Source organism: Drosophila sechellia, chromosome 3R (assembly GCF_004382195.2).
Source record: "Drosophila sechellia strain sech25 chromosome 3R, ASM438219v1, whole genome shotgun sequence".
NCBI lineage: Eukaryota > Metazoa > Arthropoda > Insecta > Diptera > Drosophilidae > Drosophila > Drosophila sechellia.
Window position 1 is genome coordinate 21,655,433 of NC_045952.1, and position 21,887 is coordinate 21,677,319.

The following is a 21,887-nucleotide window of genomic DNA, read 5'->3' on the forward strand; positions in this document are numbered from 1 at the left end:
GGATTGTCCTTGAGCTGTCAGTCCGCCAGCAACCCAATTCCCATTCCATATTTCCATACTACCGAAACTTTGCCATGGGCTCTGAAAAAAGCTCGAACAAAAGGAAATGTTCGCTCTGGGCCGAGGGATATGGTAAATGGTAAATGGCAGAGGAGGATTATATCAGTTCTCTCGCTTTTTTTCGCTTTTTTTGGCCAGGTAATGCGCCCATAACGGATTAGGAGATATCCTCGGGCTTCCATTTCTGCAGCTCTGCAGGTTTTAGATGCTCAACGCAAACAGTTTCCGGCGTTGCCCGGATAATTGCTACAATATACAAAATTTTCATTTAGTTTATTTGCCCAGCGACAACATGTCAGCTCAGCAGCAACATCGGCAAACAACAAACAGGCGCGCCCCCAAGTCACAATGGGCTAAAAGTGAATAATTTGGCTTCAGATAAGTAGATTCGTGTTATGCTCGACTAAGAATGATCTACTTTAGCCTCCGTACAGACCCATAGAATCTATTCAAGTGACATTACTTTCTAATTATGCCAAAAACTTGCCAGTTTGGCCCATTGTGCAACTGAACGAGTGTTTGTGCGCAGGAAACTTGTGTATTTATTTGACTTATGTGACGCTGTAAATGGGGGGAGCACGAGTTTGTACGACTGTGGGACTTGGATGTTATTTAAAATGCAGACATGTGTAGCCTGTAGTTGCTGCTATTGCTGCTGGTGCGCCATTAAAATCCCAGCAACATTGTTAATGAACTTTTAATGACTTTTTGTGAGTACACACACTAAAACAATATCAACTTTGGCCTAGCAGGGCGTGTATGCGACACAAATCAGAGGGTTTTGGTTTTGTGTATTTTTTTTCGCCCAGCCCCCTTTTTTTCTGTATGGAAACAAGCGTGAAATCTAAATGCGAAACAAACTTTTGACACACTACTGGGACAACATACGCAGTGCAGCAGGAACACTATTAATATGCGAAATTTGAATTGGATTCGAGTGGCTGAAAGGCCCGAGGAGGGGCAACTTGTTTACCCGGAAGCCCACTGGGCTTCTGGGTGCGAACGTGTGCAATGCATCTTGATTAACAAATCAACTGGAATTGGAATGCGATTGCATGCGATTCATCAGTAATCGGAAATCTTGGCTGCGGGCCAAATGGGGCCACCATCAATCCAGCCATCCAGCAATCCTGCAGTCCTGTTGCCCCCAAAGCAATGCGAGGCACTTTCGCCTCCATTTAAGGCAAATAAATCCATCAGCCAGGGGGAATCCCAAGTAAATGAGCCTTAAAGTGGGTTCACATGTACTGGAAAGTGATGGTAGAATGTTCACCAATGCATGGAGTGGAATCCCTACCAATTTGGATGGCACAGAAATAGATTTCCACTCATTGTGCTATGAGCTGCAAAATTCAGTTTAATTTATAAATAATGCAGTACAAGATAGAATTTACTATTAGGGGATGTCTCCTTTGAGACATGGATATTAAATTCATCAAATTATTTTCTCGTATAGAAATGTGGTGACATGAATATTATTATTGACGGAAGCAATTGTTAACTGCAAGTCATATGTGCTGAAATGTAGATTAGCCACCTTAAAAGTAAACAAATGCTTCTGATAAAACAGTTTATAGGCAAAACCGCTTGATAAGAAATTTGGTTTGGTTCCTGCTCGGATTTATTATCATGCCCTCTCTTTCGCTAGCTTATCGCTGATATTTAAACGCGCGCTTCTCACCACGATCGCACAGTTGTCGAGGAGCCAGTGTTGCGAAAGGTGTGTTGTGCGTCTGCTCTCCGCAGTGGTGAACTACCGATCAGCTGATTACAGCAAACAATTTAATTGATTCGTTATCAGCCGGCTAATTATTTACTTTTTATAGAGTGCAAAATGAGTACAGCCAAGTGGGAGAACAACGAGGAGATTAAGATCTTTCGCGAATACCTTCGCATACCAACGGTGCATCCAAATGTGGATTACAGTGAGTTCCAATGAGCGTATATATCTTTATGAGGCTGCGATAAGAGTACCCTGATCTTTATGACCTTGCCATAAAATGTGTCTGCTATTTATAGCCGCCTGCACGGAATTCTTGAAACGCCAGGCTGCCAGCTTGGACCTGCCCGTGGAAGTTATCTATCCGGTGAACGAGCAGAATCCCGTGGTGGTGCTGAAATGGCAGGGATCCCAGCCGGAACTGCCCTCCATCATCCTCAATTCGCACACGGATGTGGTGCCCGTCTTTGAGGAGAAGTGGACACACGGTCCCTTCAGCGCGGATCTGGATGCAGAGGGTCGCATCTTCGCCCGCGGATCGCAGGACATGAAGTGCGTGGGTACCCAATATCTGGGAGCAGTGCGAGCCCTCAAGGCCAGTGGCTATCAACCCAAGAGGACCATCTATCTGACATATGTTCCAGACGAGGAGGTTGGCGGCCACCTGGGCATGCGAGAGCTGGTGAAGAGCGACTACTTCAAGAAGCTCAATGTGGGATTCAGTTTCGACGAGGGAATCTCCAGTGCGGATGAAACCTACGCTCTGTACTACGCTGAACGGACTCTTTGGCGTGAGTAGGCTCCCGCATACAAACAATTTAAGCCAGCCATGTTTTCCTGCAGATCTTCGTTTCAAATTCAGTGGAACTGCTGGTCACGGATCGCTGTTACTTCCGAATACTGCTGGCGAGAAGCTGAACTATGTGGTTGGCAAAATGATGGAGTTCCGCAAATCGCAAGTGCAAAAACTGACTGACGACTCATCCCTCGAAATTGGCGATGTGACCACTGTGAATCTCACACAACTGAGGGGCGGTGTTCAGAGCAATGTGGTTCCCCCACTGCTGGAAGCTGTGTTTGATATCCGCATTGCCGTCACCGTGGACATCCCTGCCTTTGAGAAGCAGATTCGCGACTGGTGCGAGGAGGCTGGCGGCGGCATCGAGCTGGAGTTCGAGATGAAAAACCCCTTTGTGGAGCCAACAAAGATTGACTCGTCGAATGCCTACTGGCTGGCCTTTAAGAAGACTCTCGATGACCTGTAAGGATGAGAAGCTCTGACAAAAGGCATGGCTCTAATATCCTTTCTCGTTGTTTCTTTCAGTGGCCTCAAGGCACGGGTTCGAGTTTTCCCCGGCGCCACGGACAGTCGTTATATTCGGTACGCAGGCATTCCAGCTCTAGGATTCTCGCCCATTAACAACACCCCCATCCTGCTGCACGACCACGATGAATTCCTGAAAGCCGATACCTATTTGCACGGCATTGAGGTGTTCAAGAAGCTCATTCCCGCCGTTGCTGATGCTTAGCGAACTCAATTCAATTATGATATAATGCATTTAATGTTTATTGTAATAACTTTACACAAGCAGGCTTATAGAAACCCACTTAAATAAACAATGTATGAATAAATAAGCCAGTCCGTGTTCCATTAGTGGTGAGCAAAAAAAGAAATTTAATTTTAAATGAATAAGTTTGCGGTTTACTATAATGGCTTTGCTAGATAAATTTAAGCTCTTAGCGCAAAGATGAAAACCTGCAAATTGCGGGCTCTTCTACTAAAGTAGCTTAAAGTCAACAACTGATAATGCCATTAAGTCAATCCACACTCAGACTTCAAACCAAACAATACGGTGGATTACAAGTCAGTACCTTTAGAACCGCGGGGCATTCAACTCAAAATGTGCACTTGCCCGGAACAATGGAAGAACGACGAGGAAATAATCATTTTCCAGGAGTATTTGCGCATTCCCTCGGTGCATCCAGATGTGGACTACAGTAAGGATTTGTTTTTCCGCTCCTTGGATTTTGTTATCCCTATTTCCCCTGCAGCTGCATGCGTGGAGTTCCTAAAACGCCAGGCTAGCAACCTTAATCTCCCCGTGGACGTGGTGCATCCTGTTGTGCCTTCGAAACCAGTGGTGATTATGAAGTGGCTGGGCAAGCATCCCGAGCTGAAATCCATTATATTGAACTCGCACATGGACGTGGTGCCCGTGTTTCCCGAAAAGTGGACCCATGAGCCGTTTGGTGCCCACATAGACGCCCAAGGCCGGATTTATGCACGCGGTTCCCAGGACATGAAGTCCGTGGGATGTCAGTACATGGCTGCAGTCCGGGCACTCAAAGCCAGTGGCTATCAGCCAAAAAGGACCATATATTTGACTTTTGTGCCCGACGAGGAAACTGGCGGACACATGGGCATGGCTGAATTCGTGAAAGGTGATTACTTCAAAGCCATGAATGTGGGCTTTAGCCTGGACGAGGGCATCGCCAGTGAAGATGACACTTATCCAGTATTTTACGCCGAGCGTACATTGTGGCGTAAGTCTTCCATTTGCATGAGGAGCAATATATTCTGATTCATTGTATTCCCATGCAGAACTTCGATTTAAATTCAGTGGCACTTCGGGTCATGGATCGCTGCTGCACAAAAGCACGGCTGGCGAAAAGTTTCACCATGTGATGGATAAGCTGATGAAGTTCCGAGAAACCCAGGTCAAGCTACTGGCCGAGGACTCCTCCTTGCAGTCCGGTGATGTGACCACTTTGAACCTGACCCAACTCAACGGTGGCGTCCAAAGCAATGTGGTTCCGCCCGTACTAGAAGCCACTTTCGATATTCGCATAGCCATCAACCAGAATGCCGATGCAATGGAGCACCAGATTCGTGAGTGGTGCAACGAAGTCGGTGGTGGAGTGGAACTGGATTTCACGCTGAAGTGCCCCTCGGTGGTGACCAAGATAGACGACTCCAATCCCTACTGGCTGGGCTTCAAAAAGGGACTGGAGGAACTGTAGGTAAACAGAGATTGTGTAGTTTTCACTTCATAACTTGTTGAAATTTTGCAGAGGTTTGCGCACTCATACACGAGTTTTCCCCGGCGCCACCGATAGCTTCTACGTCCGGCAGGTGGGGATTCCCGCTCTGGGATTTTCACCCATCAACAACACACCGGTGCTGCTGCACAATCATGATGAATATTTGGGCGCCGACACCTATCTGCACGGAATTCAGGTGTACAGGAAGCTCATCCCCTCTATTGCTGATTCATAAAATGAGGCGAAGTTCCACTCATAAATGGAAATCAATATGCTACAATTGGTCTTATCGCTTATGAGTAATGTTTTTGGCTCGATGAGTGTGACTACTTCAAATCATATCTAATTCTAAACAAACGAAAATCACACACTGATAACAGGAATTTCAGACGAGAATGTTTTTGTCATGGACTTTGCCCTCATGCAATATCCAATAAATCGTCACAACTATTGATATCGTTCTCTAAAACTAAAATTCACGTAAAGGGGTTGTATTTTAAATATACACCATAATTAGAAATAATTACATTAATATGTACTCTATTTTCTTATCTAACCAAATACAAATTATAATAACCTATTTTTTCACAGACCATAAACGTCGGTGGTTGAGTTTTATTGGTATTATGTGAACTTTATCGAATTAGGCTACCGTTTGCTATCAGACATTGGTTTTGGTAGAGTTTTGTACAAGAATATGCGCTGTTATCAATTCTATAACAACCGAGTTTGATAACGAACTCATTATTTGATAATAATTCGTAGCCAAGGCCATACAACCAAAATCAGCCAACACAAAAATTTCTGTATAAGTTCATTTTTTGCCAACTAGCCGCCATTCGAGTTTGGTGACTGGCAGCGAAAACATATCCACAAAATGAGCACCGAAAAATGGGAGGACAACGAGGAAATCAAAATATTCCGGGAATATTTGCGCATTGCTACGGTGCAACCAAATGTGGATTACAGTAAGGATACCCCAAGATATTCCCAGAGGAGCACTACTCACGTATGTACATCTTAACTTCTAGCTGAATGCGTGGAGTTCCTCAAGAGGCAGGCCCACAGCCTGGATCTTCCCGTGGATGTCATATATCCAGTGGAGAAGAAGCCCGTGGTGATCATTAAGTGGTTGGGCACCGAACCCGAGCTGCCCTCCGTCATTCTCAACTCACACATGGATGTGGTGCCCGTGTTCCGTGACAAGTGGACCCACGATCCCTTCGCTGCTGATATCGATGAGGAGGGCAGGATCTTTGCGCGTGGTACTCAGGACATGAAGTCGGTGGGCACGGGATATCTGGGTGCCATCCGCCTGCTTAGGGCCAGTGGTGTCCAGCCCAAGCGCAACTTCTTCGTGACCTTTGTACCCGATGAGGAGATCGGCGGCAAGCTGGGCATGCAGGAGTTCGTCAAAACGGAATACTACAGCAACATGAATGTGGGTTTCAGTCTGGACGAGGGCGGCACCAGTGAAATAGATCTGTTCTATGTCTTCTATGCCGAACGTATGCGATGGGGTGAGTAGTCCTTGAGCTCCAAACTAGGAATAGAATCTAAACTATATCCCCTTTTTGGCAGGTCTTAAGCTGAACTTCAGTGGAACCTCTGGACATGGCTCCATGTTGCTGCCCAGCACTGCCGGCGTGAAGCTGAACTATGTGCTCAACAAGCTAACGGAGTTCCGCGAATCGCAGGTTCAGCGGCTGGCCAGGGATCAGACAATCAACATCGGTGATGTGACTACCATCAATCTCACCCAGCTGAGCGGCGGAGTCCAGAGCAACGTGGTGCCTCCTCATTTCGAGGCTGTCTTCGACATGCGTCTGTCCATCACCCTGGATGTGGTTGCCTTTGAGAAACAGATCCACGATTGGTGCGAAGAGGCAGGTGGCGGCATCGAGATCTCCTTCGACGAGAAGGAACCCTACGTGGCACCCACAAAGATCGACGACTCCAATCCATTCTGGCTGGCCTTCAAGGCTGCCACCGATGAGCTGTAAGTCTAAATCGAATGTCCTGCACTACCTGATATTAATACGATTTGTATGTTTATAGTGGCCTTAAGATCTACCCCATTGTCTGCCCCGGTGCCACCGACAGCAGGAACATTCGAGCTCAGGGCATTCCAGCCTTGGGATTCTCACCCATCAAAAATACCACCATGCGCATCCATGATCACGATGAGTTCTTGGGCGCCGAAACTTATTTGAAGGGCATTCAAATATACAAGAAAATTTTGGGCAACCTGGCCAATGTCTGAAAACTAAATCGAAATAATACATGAAAACCTTATCAAAATAAAGATTGATGATTTTGTTATAATGTAGTATATACGAACATATTAACAATTAACAATAATAATAATAATAATGATAATAATATTAATAATAATTATAATATGAATCATAATAAAAAGTCAACTAATAAGTAAACTTAGCACCACCCTAATTCCTTAGGTCCACCCTAATCCTAAATATGCGAATTCAGCATGTGCGCTTTTAGGGGTCGCACTCGACTCCCATTGGTTATCGAGTATGAACCAGAGAACTGCAAGGGTGGCATTTTTTGCCACTCGACTCACACCCTACAATTTTGTGTGCGGGTGCTACCCGCCACGCACATCGCGGGTACTTACAAACACACAGTATAAATCTGAACATGCAGACAAGACACCCCGTTGTGCGCGCACCCGAATCAATACGGTGCTCTGCGTCGCGGGTGCCGATCACACTCGGCACCCATGACGGAGGGTAGAGAAGACAAACAGTCAGAAAAAGACAAATGCCTAAAAAGGGATGAGTGACAAAAACACTTGTGGGTTTAAATTATATTATATATTATTATATATTATATAGTTATATATATTATATTATATATTATTATATATTATATATATTATATTATATATTATTATATATTATATATATTATTAACGTTATTATTATTTAAATATAGAATATAGTAAAAATAATAGTACATAATGTCACAAAATTCATTTCAAAAATGACTTTATATAAGAATATTTGTCATTAGAGTATTCAGGTAGCGACGTGTGAAAAAATAATAAGGGAATGATTAGAAACGGGTGGCGGTGGCACCCATTGAGTCCATCAAAAAGCAAAGACATGAGCACAAAATTTTTCTTGGGTATTCCCTTTTACCCTTCAATTCTTATACCCGTCACGCTTCCACCCATACAAATTTTAGGCGTACAAAAAATGACCAGAGAACAGCAGCCCGCGTACAAAAAATGACGTGCGGCCGATCGTTGACTGTGCGTCCAATCACCCAAACGGTTATTGCGCAGCAGGCCTCGGGTGGTTTTTTTACTCGTAACAATAACACCACGTTGGTAAAACACTCGAGTATTTTGTGTTGCTGCAAGTAGAGTGTCAAAAAACACAGGGGTGCCTAGAGTACCGAGTGTTTATCGGGTGGACGTAGAGTGCCAGTGGCGGGCTGCAGTTCTCTGCTTCATACATACATATTGCAGAATTTGCTAGTGTCAGCACTTGGCTGTCACAAGCGATCTGCCTGTAGACCACACTAAGTTCAGTTATAAATCAGGAATATATCAGGAATGTAAACATGCTGAATAAAAACCAAATAAAGATAAAATGACCGATTGCGTTATGAAATTTAATTAACTACAATAAGTTAGTACAAAACTTCCTGGCCTTTTATCTTATCTTAATGAATACTTTAATCACATTCTATTTGAAGAATACAAGTTGCTATCCTTGCGACAGTAAGTAGATAATGGATATATCTATAGTTTGCTATATCATTTATAGATAGCAAGTTGGAAGACTCTGAAGCCCATTAAATCCAAAATAATCACTTGATTTTTTCAAAGCGAAGGCTATCAAAGCTTCGTCATTTTAATTGAATTTGTCATAACTTTACGATATGATGAACAATATAACGATTGACTTATTTAGAAAATAACCAAGAACTTGAGGTTTCAAAGGTTAAGGTTGCGTAGATAATACGCAATGAACTCATTTCTGTTTAGGTTGCATAGATAATACATAATAAACTATTCTGTTCTGTTTAGTAAAGTTACTTATTCGGATAATAGACGTGTGGGTTTTGCAGATAAGCGAGTTACTATCGCAACCACATACACTTTTTTGATAAGCATTTAAATTCCTTGACCATAAACATGAAAACAAACAGTGTGATTATAAAAGCGCAGACGATCTTTGTTGCAGCTCAGTTGCTGATGACAGAAGAGTGTCGAAATGAGCTCGGAAAAGTGGGAAAACAATGAGGAAATCAAGATTTTCCGGGAATACTTGCGGATACCAACGGTGCATCCAGATGTTGACTACAGTGAGGACTTAATTTATATTAATTCCTTAAAGTATCTGTTATAACTTTAAATTACTAGCTGCCTGTGTGGAGTTCCTGAAACGTCAGGCTAGCTCCCTAAATCTTCCTGTTGAAGTGGTTTATCCTGCTGTCCAAACGAAGCCCGTTGTGATCATCAAATGGGAAGGAAGTCAGCCCGAACTATCGTCCATTGTTTTCAACTCCCATACGGATGTGGTGCCAGTTTTTCGGGAGAAGTGGACCCATGAACCCTTCTCCGCCGATATGGATGAAGAGGGTAGGATCTTTGCGCGGGGTACTCAGGACATGAAATCAGTGGGCACTCAATATCTAGGAGCGATTCGCCTGCTGAAAGCTAGTGGCTTCCAACCAAAAAGGACATTGTATGTGACCTTTGTTCCCGACGAAGAGATTGGTGGCCAGCTGGGCATGGCGGAGTTTGTTAAGACGGATTACTACAAGAAAATGAACGTAGGATTCAGTCTGGACGAAGGCGTCACCAGTGAAAGTGACGTTCATCATTTGTTCTATGCCGAACGTTTGCGGTGGGGTAAGTTCCTCTAGGATGATGATGATGGATTAGGGACATTACCGTTTCGCTTTCTGCAGGACTCAAACTGAAAGTCAGTGGAACTTCTGGTCATGGTTCCCTTTTGCTGCCCAACACGGCAGGTGTAAAACTGAATTATCTGGTCAACAAACTGACTGAATTCCGCACCTCACAAGTGGAGAACCTTGCCAGGGATTCCAGCCTCAGCAAGGGCGATGTGACCACCGTGAATCTCACCCAATTGAGTGGCGGAGTCCAGAGCAATGTGGTTCCGCCGCTGTTCGAGGCGGTCTTCGACATACGGATTGCCATTACTGTGGATGTGGTTGCCTTTGAGAAACAGATTCGCGACTGGTGCGAGGAGGCGGGTGGCGGAATTGAAATTGATTTCTTCCAGAAGGAACCATATGTAGAACCCACCAAGCTGGACAATTCCAATCCCTATTGGCTAGCTGTCAAGGCCGCAATCGATGAACTGTAAGTACCTACTTAATAGTAACTATAATAGCTAATCGAAATCCTCCTGTGTTTTAGTGGATTGAAGGTTCATCCCATCGTTTGTCCTGGCGCCACCGACAGTCGTTTCATTCGGAAGAAGGGTACCCCGGCCATTGGATTCTCACCCATTATAAACACCACCATCCGGATCCATGACCACGACGAGTTTCTGCAGGCTGATGTGTATCTTAATGGCATTGATGTGTACAAGAAGATTATTCGCAATCTGGCTCAAGTCTAAAAAAAAATGTTTGAACTCCATGGATCGTTGTTATAATAAAGATGGGCTAATTACTAAAGTGTGCCTCTTATCTTCATTTTAGAGAGTAATCTTATCAAACGAAATAGGTTCATGAGTTCTAGGGGGAATTTTCCTGATATAATATAATTTTAATTTTAATTTGAAATTCCGTGTTTATCTCAATATTGGTTGTTGATTCTTTGACCTTTGCTTCCTTGATCAAGATATAAATCATTGTGATGGAAATTCGGTAGCAGATTATCAATTATACTGCTTGTCACTACGTCTACTGCCATCAAAAGTGACTTGCAATTTATTCAGAATTGGAAGAGATCTGCCGTTTTTGATAACGATTTTGTTATCATATACGCATAATCACTTTTGTGGCACGATCCAAATGCATATAAAGCCAGCGGATGCCTTTAGCTGCTTATTTCTACTTTATCACCCTAATGTTTCATTTTCAAGATGAGTGCCGAAAAATGGGAAAAGAACGAGGAAATTCAAATATTCCGGGAGTATTTGCGAATTCCATCTGTACACCCAAATATTGACTATAGTAAGGTCCTTATTTAAATATGTCCTTAAATGCATTAGCACTTTTAATTTCCAGCTGCTTGTGTGGAGTTTATTAGGCGCCAAGCTGATTCACTCAATCTCCCCGTGGAAGTAGTTTATCCAGCTGTTAAATCAAAACCTGTGGTGATCATTAAATGGGAAGGAAGTCATCCAAAATTGCCCTAAATCATTGTAAGCTCGCACATAGATGTGGTTCCTGTATTCCCGGAAATGTGGACCCATGAAGCCTTCTCCGCCGACATCGACGAGGAGGGCAGGATCTTTGCACGAGGTGCTCAGGACATGAAATCGGTTGGCACTCAGTGTCTAGGAGCAATTCGCCTGCTGAAGGCTGATGGCTTTCAGCCGAAAAGGACGCTTTATGTGACCTTTGTGCCTGACGAGGAGATTGGAGGCATCCATGGTATGGCAGCGTTCGTTGAAACTGACTTTTACAAACAAATGAATGTGGGATTCTGCTTGGACGAGGGTGGAACCAGTGCTTTCGATGTTCATCACTTGTTCTACGCCGAGCGTATACGATGGAGTGAGTAGCCCGTACAGCTTTTACATCACTTGATTGAACTTCCCATTATGCAGTTCTCAAATTGAAAGTTGCTGGAACCGCCGGTCATGGTTCTCTATTGTTGCCCGATACGGCCGGAGTTAAGTTGAACTATGTGTTGAACAAGCTGATGGAGTTCCGTGAATCGCAAATCCAGCGACTGAAAAACGACCAAAGCCTGAGCATCGGGGATGTGACCACGGTGAATCTCTCCCAGTTGAGTGGCGGAGTGCAGAGCAATGTGGTTCCACGGTTTTTGAGGCCATATTCGACATACGTCTAGCCATAACCCTGGATTTGGTTGCCTTCGAGCGACAAATTCGGGATTGGTGCGAGGAGGCGGCAATGACATCGAGTTCCAACAGAGAATCTTTAATAATGAATCCTTTTCCAGAGGACTGAAAGTTAAGCCTATAGTATGTTTTGCAGTCACCGATTGTCGTTTTATTCGAAAGCAGGGAACCCCAGCAAATGGTTTCTCACCCATCATAAACACTACGGTACTAATCCATGATCATGATGAATTTTTGAGTGCTGATGACTATTTGAATGGCATACAAGTTTACAAGAAGATTATTCCAAATCTCACTGAAGTCTAGCCAATGTCTTCTCTCTGTCCAATAAAACTGTGTTGATATACCAAAATTTTAATGTTCTTAATTTAACATTTATTAGTCAAGCAATTCAGGTAATGTTGAGTGTACATAAAGATAAATCTGTCGTAACGATATTAACACCGCCTTGGCTTTGATATGAAATTACGAGGTAACAGATGAAAATATAAAACCAAGTAAGAAACCAACCCAGTTGTCATCAAATTTTTACTTCACTTTGGGGAAAATTGCATCATTGCTTTGTCTAGACGAAGGTGTGGTGGCTTCCAAATAAGACCCAGCTAAACAGACCCTTCGGGCTGGGTAATATCTACTTAGTGCATAGATTGGAATTTCCTCCCAAATGGGCAACCAAACTGGTATCTCTACTTCACAAAGGACTAAAAGTTCAAGCCTGTGTTTGTCCTGTCATGTGACAACTTTGGATCCCTGCCCTCGGGTTCGTCTCCATCAACTCAACTATACACTGATACTACTGGCGACCGACCACAACGAATGTGACCGTCCAGGCGGTCTCCTAAAACGAACTCATTTCGGCTGAATCCAGTGGCGGCGCATCGCGCATACGCCCCGTTTGCACGCCGAACTGTCATCGATGTGACAGCCAACGTATAGCGAGTTTGCGAGACACAACTGGCAAGCGGACGAGTCAGGTGGTAGTGAGTTTTGTCAGTTAGTCAAACAAAATAAATTTTAAGGCCCCCATCACCTGGCAGCGCAGCGAGGGGTCGGGTGTTAAGTTAAACTGCTGCATGTCAGTCTCTGCAAATTGTCAGTTGGGCAGCACTTCGGAATGTCTGACATGTGAGTGGTGCCAAGGGCAATAAATTATGCTGGGGCCGCAGAATGAATAATGGCAACATGCTCACGAAAGGACCCTCATGTATCATACCCACTCCCCACCACATGCTGCACCCCTGCTTTTTGGCCATTGGTGTCCTGGCTGCAACTGTGACCCGGGGGTGCCGATTAGACATGTTAATGCATGTGTCAGGGCAATGAAATATGTATTGATGGCAGTCCTGGGGGAGATGCCCTCATCCTTGTCCTTTTGTGTGACCACCGCCCGGAATTATGACAATTTATCAGGCGAATGTCAGTTTTGAGGGGGGCTTGGGTGGCGGCTGGGCTGGTGTGCATTCCAAATGCTTTCCACGCAATTAACACTGAGTGTAGTCGACGAGGTCCAGCCCTTTAACGCTCGCGTTACCGCTGGCAACTTAATGCATATCATTTTTACTTTTAATGAGCCGGTGGCAGTTGGCAGCACAGCCCAACTCACCTTCGTCCGTAGTCCTTCGTCCTTTCAACCATTTTTATTTTCTATTTTCGTCCTCCATCGCCTGCTGTCTGGTCCTCGCAGAGTGCACTTAATGCACCAAGTTTTCGCAGCCCACCTGGCATGGACCCACTTAAGAGCAAGTTCTGGGTTCCTGGTTCTGGTTTTTGGGTTCTGGGCATCGGAGCTCTGGGCTCACACTCTTTTTCGCCGCTTTCTACTTTGCATTTAAAATTTCCGCCAACTTCCATAATGTTTGTGCGGAGTGGAGGGGGGGAGCGGAAAGTTTGGCAACTTTTACATTTCAATTTTAATTTCTTTGGCCCACACTCGATGCAAACCTTAAGCCGAACCTGAGCGAAATTCTTAATGGCCCACTCACACTAATTAGGGCATCCAGAAGTTTCAGAGCCTTTAAAGATCTCCTCATGTTCTTGTCCTTTTCTTCCCGGCAAGTGCTTCACATTTGCATTTATTTCGGCAGCAGCCTCGATTTTTTTTTATTGCCATCCGAAGTTTATGACGAATAAAACCCAACAATCACAATGAAAAACTCGTTCCTAATTAAATTCAATTTACTTGTGACTGCTGCGGCTCGATTTCCCGAAATGGCAGGCTCTCAACATTATGGCCGTGCAATTAAAATCGCAGACTAAACGAGCTAATGCGGGTATCTGTATTGTGTGTTCTTCTTCCAAACAGCAGGGGATACAATAAAAGCAATGTTTTCTAATATACAATTAAATAAAACCTACATTGAACAGCCATTACTTATGAATACTGCAATAAGTTAAATGGAATTTGGTTTAGCAAGTAGTTGGTTTTATTCGAATGCCTATTTTTTCGACCTCAGCTGTATGGCTACATCCTCAAGCGCGAGTTTTATATGTACAACATATATTTCGCTGGGGACAGCAAAGTGTTCTAATGCGACACAAAGGCAATTGCCGTCGCCTTGTTTCCAACTGTTGCCACAGCTGCACAGTGGGCCACACAGGTGACCGTTGCCGCATGAAAATTAATTTTAAATGAAGAAATAAGAGTAGATGATATATAAGGCGCTCCAAGTGGAGTTTAATATGCCGTAGATCAAAGTCAGGCCAAAGTCAGTCCCATTTGCACACCAACACACACACCAACACACAGACATTCTGCCATTGTGACGCGCCAGAAGAGAGAAAGAGAACGAGCATCCGCATCCTGTGGCTGGGATAATAAACGTGGCTTAGGAGTTAGGACCACGTCCTGTAGCGACAGCAGCTGACTGAAAAGTGTCATTAAGGCGCAGGCACGCCCACACGCACTCACACGCTTAATAAAGTCAATTGAAGTCTGTGTGTGTGTGTGTGCGTGTGGCAAATAATTTATTTTGTCGTTAAGCTTAACTCCAGCCATTGCGGAAAAAAGAGAGGCAAACTAATTAACTTGTTTAGCGCCAAAGCTGCGCAATTTCTACGCTCGCAGCTTAAGCTTAAGCGCCACTGCCGCCCAACTAATGAGCTCCTGTGCGCCACACAGCCATATCTATATATATATACTATACTATACTACACTCTACTATATACTAGAATACAGTACAGTACTCAGTTGTGTGGGAGCGACATTAGGAGAGCGGGTTTTCCCGGCAAAATTCTTCTTAAAAGTTGCGCCTGATTAAGCCCTTGCGGCTGCATGGGTGAAAGTGGGTTTTTGGCTCTTGGGAGTCAAGCGTCTAGTTTTGCCACACGGTCTCTGCAGCCAAATTCCAACTTGCACTTGTGAAAATTTATTCAACTACTAGTAGTTGCTGGAACTGCAGTTGGGCGACTAATTGTTTATAATTTGTCTTCACAGCGTTAACTTGAACAAAATAACTTATATTTTTCAAAGAAAATTGTGAAATATGTACATATGTAGAATACTTTACTTCAAAGTGATATTTGTTGGAAAGTAAAATGTGTTAGAATTTAGTTCTTAGTACTTCTGATTTATTTAACTCGGAAAGGTAATGCAAGCTAGTAACAATCGTTAGAGACGAGCAATGTGGTAAGTATTTGTATTTGTTACCCGTCAAATGGTCCTTACTTCGAAAGCAGGAATTTCGACAGCAGCATCTTTTCTTTCGTGGCAGAGCAAACTTTATTGCATACGCCAGGGCGCAATATGAGCCCGTGGCGGAAATGGCGTTGCAAGTTAAGCCAAAGGGGGCAGGCGAGGCAACAGAAACAGAACCCGAAACAGAAACAGCTCACAACATGCAAAAGCAGTGCAAACTTGGCTTTCTGCGTCCCTCGGCTGCGCTTCAACGCTTCGCGACTCGACGTCGTCGTCGTCGTCGTCGGCCAGCAATTGCAATTTCATTTCCGTTCGCTGGCATTTTATTCCCTTTTTGGCCGTGTTTGCAGTCGTCGTTTCGTTTATTTTCGTTATTTTCGAGAAATAAGTATTTTCGACTGCTGTTTCAGCGGCAGCCTCAGCTTCAGTTTCTGTTTCAGTTTCTGTTTTTGTTTGGTCTTGTTTTTCATACTTGGCTGCTGCACAGACTTTCGCGCAGATACGTTGAAATTCTTGCATAAACTTTGTGCCGAGTCGCTATCTAATTGAAACGGAGCAAAGGAATGCAGTTCCCCAGTTGCACGGGTTGGAGTTGCACTTGCCGCGTGGTAACAAAGTGCAACAGGAAGTGGGAGCGGCGGCAGCTGCAATTGAATTGGCCACGAATATGCAAAATGAAGCTAGAATAAAAATTTAATTTTCCCTTCCTGTGTGATTGGACTGAAGCTGGCAATGTTTTTTTCTCGCAACAAAAAATAAAACCAATAAAAGCAGAAAAACAAAAACAAGGAAGCAGTGCCTTCAGCTCGGCTTGCTGCCAACAGAAAGTCAATCAGCCAAGATTCTGTTCAGGCTGTCAAAGTTTAGACCCTGTTTTTCCACTTGTCATTGTCTGTTTCCGGTTTTCTAAGGCTCCTCGGCCGCCAGCCAGCTAATTGCAACTTGAATGGAAAACTTTTGGCCCGCCCGTGTGCCATTCAGTATGGGCTTTATTTTCATAGCCGTTTCACTAACAGTGTTTGCTTTTTTAGCCCCAAAGGCTGCAGTTCGTCATTGGCAAGCGCTGCGTATACGCAATATTATTTTTACAACTGTCAGCAGTTGGCCTGCAAAAACTTTGCCAAGAGCCAACTTTGCGGAGCGAGTATAAACTTTCGTTGACAATTTGTCAGGGATTTTTGACTATTTCGCAGGGACTCGAGACTCCAGTCCCGAGAAACTCAATGCTGACTTGGCGGCAGAGACAATTTTCTGAATTTGATAACTGGCGGAAAAACTTTGGGCTGAGCTTTTAGTTTTTAAGTTTTTTAAGAACATAATATCCGTCTTGGCCTCAATTTTTGCCGTTCACGTAGCCCGCCGCCTAATTGCATAATTTGTATGCGGGATTTTGCGGCTGACTGCAATTTCGTTGGAATAAAAAGTTTTATGCATTTCATGTCCCCGTAGTCGACGTTTCGTATTTGGCATTGTGTTTTGCTTTTGTGCCGTAAATTATTATCGCCTGTATCCCCTTCCCTGCTTTTGGGCCAAAGGATGTAACATCCTGCCTAGCTCTTCGTTACCAACTTGCCAACTGTTATTATCTGTCTCCCTGCTCGTTCGTACATTCACGGCTCCTTACTCGTTCGCTCTCTCTTTCCTTGTGTCTTTCTCTCTCGCCAGGATCCTAAATTCCGTGTGTGTGTGTGTGTGTGAGTGAGAGTTATCGCATACAAGCTATAAACTCACAGTCGAAGTAAAGAACGTTATAATTTATTTATGGTAATGCGTGCGCACACACACACAACCAGAAAATGTCTCTGGCAGAAAGTTTTATGTGCGCCATACCTCAGGACAGGACCTCGCACCACACCCAGAAAGTCGTTTCGTTTAACGTCCATGCCGAATCCCTTTATCGCGCTTTTAATTTTTCCGTGTCACCTTGCAGCTGAAATATTAAATCAACCTTTTTTCCTCGCAAGATTCTCGGCTTTTTGGCACCGGAAAAATCCGCCAGCGCGACGCGACATGAGCTTCATTTTGGCCATGTCAAATGCCAATCACAACATGAAGAGAAATTTAATATAGCAAATTGTAATGTCAGGAATGTTCGTCAACAAAGTCAATATCAAGATGAGTTCTTTGTGCAAATTTGTGTAAGGGCAAGGGCAAACCAAAGCCAATGGCCGACGGCAGAAAGTCTGCGAGAAATGAGTGAAAAGCAAGGTCGCCAGCATCACGCATTACGTATACGCTGTGTGGGCCCGCAGGATATCTTTTGACTTCGTTTTTCGAGTGGAAAGCATTTTAATTTTAATACTTTTCCTTACTTTTTCATTGCGAAAGCTTATTGAATTTGCGAAAAATCAACCAAAATCAACGACAAAGTGAAATTTACAGGACCAACTAAGCTTTAAATGGTGAAGAAAGGACATACTCAATTTTATAGTAAGTTCTTGCTGTTCAGACACTGAAATTACATCTAATTTTGTTACTGGAAGCCCCTATGGCGCACCACTTAGTTATACACTTCGAGGACATTTTTTGCTAGGCTTTTGTGTCAACCGCAGACAAACAATTAATATGCATAATTTGTTACGGTTTTCTTCGTCTCGAAATCTCAGCGAGACTGCTGTCAGCAAACCCACGCCGAGTCCTTGAATCCTGGGGCCATAAATAATGACAGCTTAACAGGCTGGCTGGCACTCAACCGACCGCCAGACCATGCGACATACCATTTGACATGTGCTTAGCTGCCATAAAGCCCCACCAATGCCTCTGCTCCCCGATTGGGTTTGTGCCGAATATCTGGCCATTGTGTCGACTCGTAATTGATAGGCCAGGCGACAGATTCGCATCTTCAACTTGGATTTGGGTATGGAACAAGCAGGCGGGCAGCCTCACCTCTCGAAAACTCATTAGTTGCAATATGTGGCCAGATATCGTAACTGGACCAACTCGTCGGCCATCATCCTGCAGCTATTAATTAAAATTGCACAATTCTGTCTCAGGCATCCTTGGCTCTATGACTCTATGGCTCCATGGCTCCAACGTTTCATGGCTATGAAAATTTAATATTTGCCCGGCAGTTAATACAGATGTTGCTGGAGCAAACAAGAACTGACAACCACACACACACGCACACATACTCACACACGAGCAGAAAGCTCGTCTTACATAATCAGTTAAGTGGCACACACATATGTACGAGGATCTCAATGGCCGGTTGTAGTAGTTTCCTGCTGCAAATCCTCCAGCTGTTTGGGGGCCTGCCACACAACAATATGAAAGTGAAAAATGAGTTTGCTCAAGTTTAGCTCCCCTTTTCCCCCGTTCGGTGGAAAAATATTTTAGTTTCGCCTTAGCTGACATCGAAGTTTTGTTGCCTCAAAACCAATTTGTCTTATTGGTGGGGTCGCAGCGCAAGATTTATGAAACATGGTGCTCTGCTGCAGAAGAAACCATGTGGAGTAGCTTTTAGGCGGAACAAATACGTTTGCGCCGAATTCGAGTTAAGCGGTTAATTAGCGTTGATGATCAAAGGAAAAAACCAGACACGCATCCTGCGGCCGTTCTATCGCATTACGTGTTCATGATTGCTCATTACAGGCGCAGAAAAAAGGTTAGCTTTTAATACCATAAATGATTTAAAAAAAAAACTATTATGCAAGTTAACAATTATCGGTCATTTAAAAGGGCAAGATAAACAGGGTATTAATCAATTATTAATCTTTATAAATCACAATTTTTGTGGGAGAAGAGTAATTTTATGCTAATTCCTCAGGTATAACAATTTATATTTAATTTTTTTTGTGTGTGTAAGCGATTGCAGTACTTTTTAACCTTAGCTGCCAGCCATTTGCCATTCGCAGGCAGTCCTTGTATTCGCTCGCACACATGCAGGCAATTTGCTAATGTGTACGTGCAACAGGACTCCGACTCCTGCCACAAAGAAATTAAGGAAGGGGATGCGATTGGCAAGGACGCAGGCCACAATGCGATAAGGGAGACCATAAAGCAGACGAGAGCGGAATGCACAACAAGCCTGATAAGTGGGCGTGGATGTGGGCGTGGGCCGGTGAATAAACGAGTAAAGTGAGTAAAGTTTGCAGCGGATTCATAAGTTTTCCTGCTCGTTTCGGTCGATTTTTTTTTTTTTTTTTTTGTTGGTTGAGAACAGAGAAATTGGTATGTCTAGTTCGAGTCATATTTTCTTCAGAGCAGGAGCTGTGTCACTCCTGGGAAATTTTGCATCGCACAAAAGGCAAGAAAATTGCTGGCTGCAGACATTTTTTGAGCTGCCAGTGCCTCTGTTCCCTTGCTGTTTTTTCGGTTTGCTGGCATGCAATATGCAAATCTCTTTAGCCGGGCAACCGTTGGAATGGTCCTGCAAATTGCAATGCTAATGAAAGCCCAACGAAACGAAGTGCCCACCGAATGAGAACTTGTAGTCCGCACCTGAACTGAACTGTACTACTGAACTGCGCTAAGCGCCGGCTGAGAGCTCCTCCATTTGGACCGATTCCGGGCACCCTAAATAGGTGCTAATGCCGGGCCCAAATAGCCAGACAGCCGAATACTTATGTCGTTAACTTTTACAGCCGTTTTTATAACTTCTCGGGCCATGATGTCCCTGCTGGTACATACACACACCACCAAACAAACTGGCACCCAGAGATCCTATTTAGCATGATGCAAAGTTTCGCCTGCGTGCTGGCAATTTATGCAACAGTTTGACAACATAAAAGTTTATTACATAACTTGAACTACACACGGATGGGTCAAACGGATGCTGAGACCAGACATTATCCATCTAGTGCCCATAAAAATGGATTTTAAGCCACTGACCAGCGGGAGGTGTTGGATCTACAAGTAAAGCTGTAATTTTGCCACATTCTGATTTAGTTTTTTTTTTTCCGTTTGTTGTTTTCCTGTTGGGCACTAGAGAGGTGTGTCTGCAAATTATATGTATGTAGTATAGCGTCTGCAGCACTAAGTGGCACTTATACAAAATTATGCATATCAACTTTATGCGCCTGGCAGCTATTTCACACACACACAACAGCTGAGATGTTTGCACACAGAGCAGTGCAAAGGGAGCTATGTTTTGCATACATTACGCATACGCAGTGTGTGCGTCCATTGTGTGAGATGCGATGCTGAAGTCTGAGGCCCCGGGCCCCAGCTTATTTCCAGTTTATTCCCCATTTTATTGGCATTTTATTTTATGCTGCAGCTACACAATTTCCCAGCGCTCAAAACGCAAAATGCACAATGCAAAGATTTATTCTGTGCTGACAAACAGAGCATCATTTGCTGGTAATCAATGGATGAGAGCAACTGGCTTTCAGACTCCAGAGCCAGTTTTGCTGAATTTGTCTGGCTGATTATCCATATGGATGATGGGCTGGAGAACTATGAATGAGTGCGGATTATTGCTTAGTCGACAGGCAGGCAGACGGAAATGTGCGCAAATTAAGCGAATTCCAAGCTAGCTAAGCTAATTTATTATCATTTTTACGACTAATGCAAGACTTACAAAACGAATCCGAATTGGACCGGGAAATGGAAATGTATACCATGCATAAATCATAACGAAATTCTATGGCATCCTTCGGCCAATCTCCCAGTTTGCCTGTGTATCTGTGAGCCATCGCCTTTTGTGCCTGATTAACGTCAACTGTTTATGGTTATTTATTTTGCTGCTGCTGCACACTTTCATACTTTCATGCCATTTCCTACTGGCGGGGATTACTTCCGCCTTCTGCCAGATAAGCAAGCAAATTACCCTGGGATACGCAAAATATGATTTCATTTATTTATATGCCTGTTTCGGCAAGGTTTCCCCAAGGATGTTTGCCTAAATCTTAGGCTCAAATCGATTCCTGGCCCACAATTTGTCTTGAACTCGTGGCAAGTAAACTCTGACTTTTGCCATAAACTTTTCAATTAAAAAGGAAATCGAGGGGGGCTAACAAAACTCCTCAGTCGTGTGTCGAAAATTTCAGTGTCGCAGAAATCTGTGAAATTTGCATGCCACCCAAAAAACTGCAGACAATTCGGTTATATAAACTTTTCAAATAATTTATTCCATTTTGCAAATACTTGAGAAGCCAGAAGTTTGTGAAATAAAAAGTCTAATTTATTGCGAGAAAATGAAAATGTGCGATTAGACCATATAAAAACTAAGCGCGTGGAGTAAAAAATGGCAGCACAACGAGATTTTGAGGGCATCAAAGTGAAATTTATGCGAAAACAAAAGCTGAGACTGTAAATTGCTGGGTTCTTTGTATGGGTGACACGCACGAAAAACACAAATACAAGGACACATGTGTGGATTCGTTTTGGAAACTGTTTAAAATTCTGCGTATGTGGTGCCTGCCAAAAAATTTCGAATGCCTTGTTT

The 21,887-nt window shown here is 43.7% G+C and overlaps 5 protein-coding genes and 1 pseudogene across 7 annotated transcripts in view; 5 read left to right on the forward strand and 1 right to left on the reverse strand.

Moving 5' to 3' along the window:
- The window catches only part of LOC6607530 (proteoglycan Cow), a 43,256-nt gene that overhangs the window by 19,150 nt on the left and 2,219 nt on the right, over positions 1-21,887 (reverse strand). The gene's annotated exons all lie outside the window — the stretch shown is intronic.
- Positions 1,743-3,415, forward strand: LOC6607531 (aminoacylase-1). The gene is made up of 5 exons (XM_002032264.2): positions 1,743-1,780; positions 1,887-1,985; positions 2,080-2,571; positions 2,624-3,041; positions 3,105-3,415. Exons 2-5 carry the CDS (start codon positions 1,895-1,897, stop codon positions 3,307-3,309), a joined length of 1,206 nt encoding a protein of 401 aa, XP_002032300.1. The 5' UTR covers positions 1,743-1,780; positions 1,887-1,894; the 3' UTR covers positions 3,310-3,415.
- LOC6607532 (aminoacylase-1) lies at positions 3,627-5,402 on the forward strand. 2 transcript variants are annotated; one of them, XM_032722980.1, is made up of 4 exons: positions 3,627-3,778; positions 3,833-4,324; positions 4,383-4,801; positions 4,853-4,930. In XM_032722980.1, the coding sequence occupies exons 1-3, from the start codon at positions 3,682-3,684 to the stop codon at positions 4,799-4,801; spliced, it is 1,008 nt and encodes a 335-aa protein (XP_032578871.1). In that variant the 5' UTR covers positions 3,627-3,681; the 3' UTR covers positions 4,853-4,930. The 2 variants fall into 2 exon arrangements, with proteins under 2 accessions (XP_032578871.1, XP_002032301.1); XM_002032265.2 differs by having other exon boundaries at positions 3,667-3,778; positions 4,383-4,797; positions 4,853-5,402.
- Positions 5,658-7,154, forward strand: LOC6607533 (aminoacylase-1). The gene is made up of 4 exons (XM_002032266.2): positions 5,658-5,790; positions 5,854-6,342; positions 6,404-6,821; positions 6,881-7,154. Exons 1-4 carry the CDS (start codon positions 5,700-5,702, stop codon positions 7,083-7,085), a joined length of 1,203 nt encoding a protein of 400 aa, XP_002032302.1. The 5' UTR covers positions 5,658-5,699; the 3' UTR covers positions 7,086-7,154.
- On the forward strand, positions 9,040-10,507 carry LOC6607534 (aminoacylase-1A). Its single transcript, XM_002032267.2, has 4 exons — positions 9,040-9,160; positions 9,219-9,710; positions 9,770-10,187; positions 10,245-10,507. The coding sequence occupies exons 1-4, from the start codon at positions 9,070-9,072 to the stop codon at positions 10,447-10,449; spliced, it is 1,206 nt and encodes a 401-aa protein (XP_002032303.1). The 5' UTR covers positions 9,040-9,069; the 3' UTR covers positions 10,450-10,507.
- On the forward strand, positions 10,754-12,348 carry LOC6607535 (annotated as a pseudogene).

Excerpts from the sequence above, each read along its gene's own strand:
- LOC6607531 (XM_002032264.2), top strand. The coding sequence starts at position 1,895 with ATGAGTACAGCCAAGTGGGAGAACAACGAGGAGATTAAGATCTTTCGC. Across the intron at positions 2,572-2,623 it reads CGCTGAACGGACTCTTTGGC|ATCTTCGTTTCAAATTCAGT; the intron begins GTGAGTAGGCTC and ends GTTTTCCTGCAG. Across the intron at positions 3,042-3,104 it reads AAGAAGACTCTCGATGACCT|TGGCCTCAAGGCACGGGTTC; the intron begins GTAAGGATGAGA and ends TGTTTCTTTCAG.
- LOC6607532 (XM_002032265.2), top strand. The coding sequence starts at position 3,682 with ATGTGCACTTGCCCGGAACAATGGAAGAACGACGAGGAAATAATCATT. Across the intron at positions 4,325-4,382 it reads CGCCGAGCGTACATTGTGGC|AACTTCGATTTAAATTCAGT; the intron begins GTAAGTCTTCCA and ends ATTCCCATGCAG. Across the intron at positions 4,798-4,852 it reads AAAAAGGGACTGGAGGAACT|AGGTTTGCGCACTCATACAC; the intron begins GTAGGTAAACAG and ends GAAATTTTGCAG.
- LOC6607533 (XM_002032266.2), top strand. The coding sequence starts at position 5,700 with ATGAGCACCGAAAAATGGGAGGACAACGAGGAAATCAAAATATTCCGG. Across the intron at positions 6,343-6,403 it reads TGCCGAACGTATGCGATGGG|GTCTTAAGCTGAACTTCAGT; the intron begins GTGAGTAGTCCT and ends CCTTTTTGGCAG. Across the intron at positions 6,822-6,880 it reads AAGGCTGCCACCGATGAGCT|TGGCCTTAAGATCTACCCCA; the intron begins GTAAGTCTAAAT and ends GTATGTTTATAG.
- LOC6607534 (XM_002032267.2), top strand. The coding sequence starts at position 9,070 with ATGAGCTCGGAAAAGTGGGAAAACAATGAGGAAATCAAGATTTTCCGG. Across the intron at positions 9,161-9,218 it reads GCATCCAGATGTTGACTACA|CTGCCTGTGTGGAGTTCCTG; the intron begins GTGAGGACTTAA and ends TTAAATTACTAG. Across the intron at positions 10,188-10,244 it reads AAGGCCGCAATCGATGAACT|TGGATTGAAGGTTCATCCCA; the intron begins GTAAGTACCTAC and ends CCTGTGTTTTAG.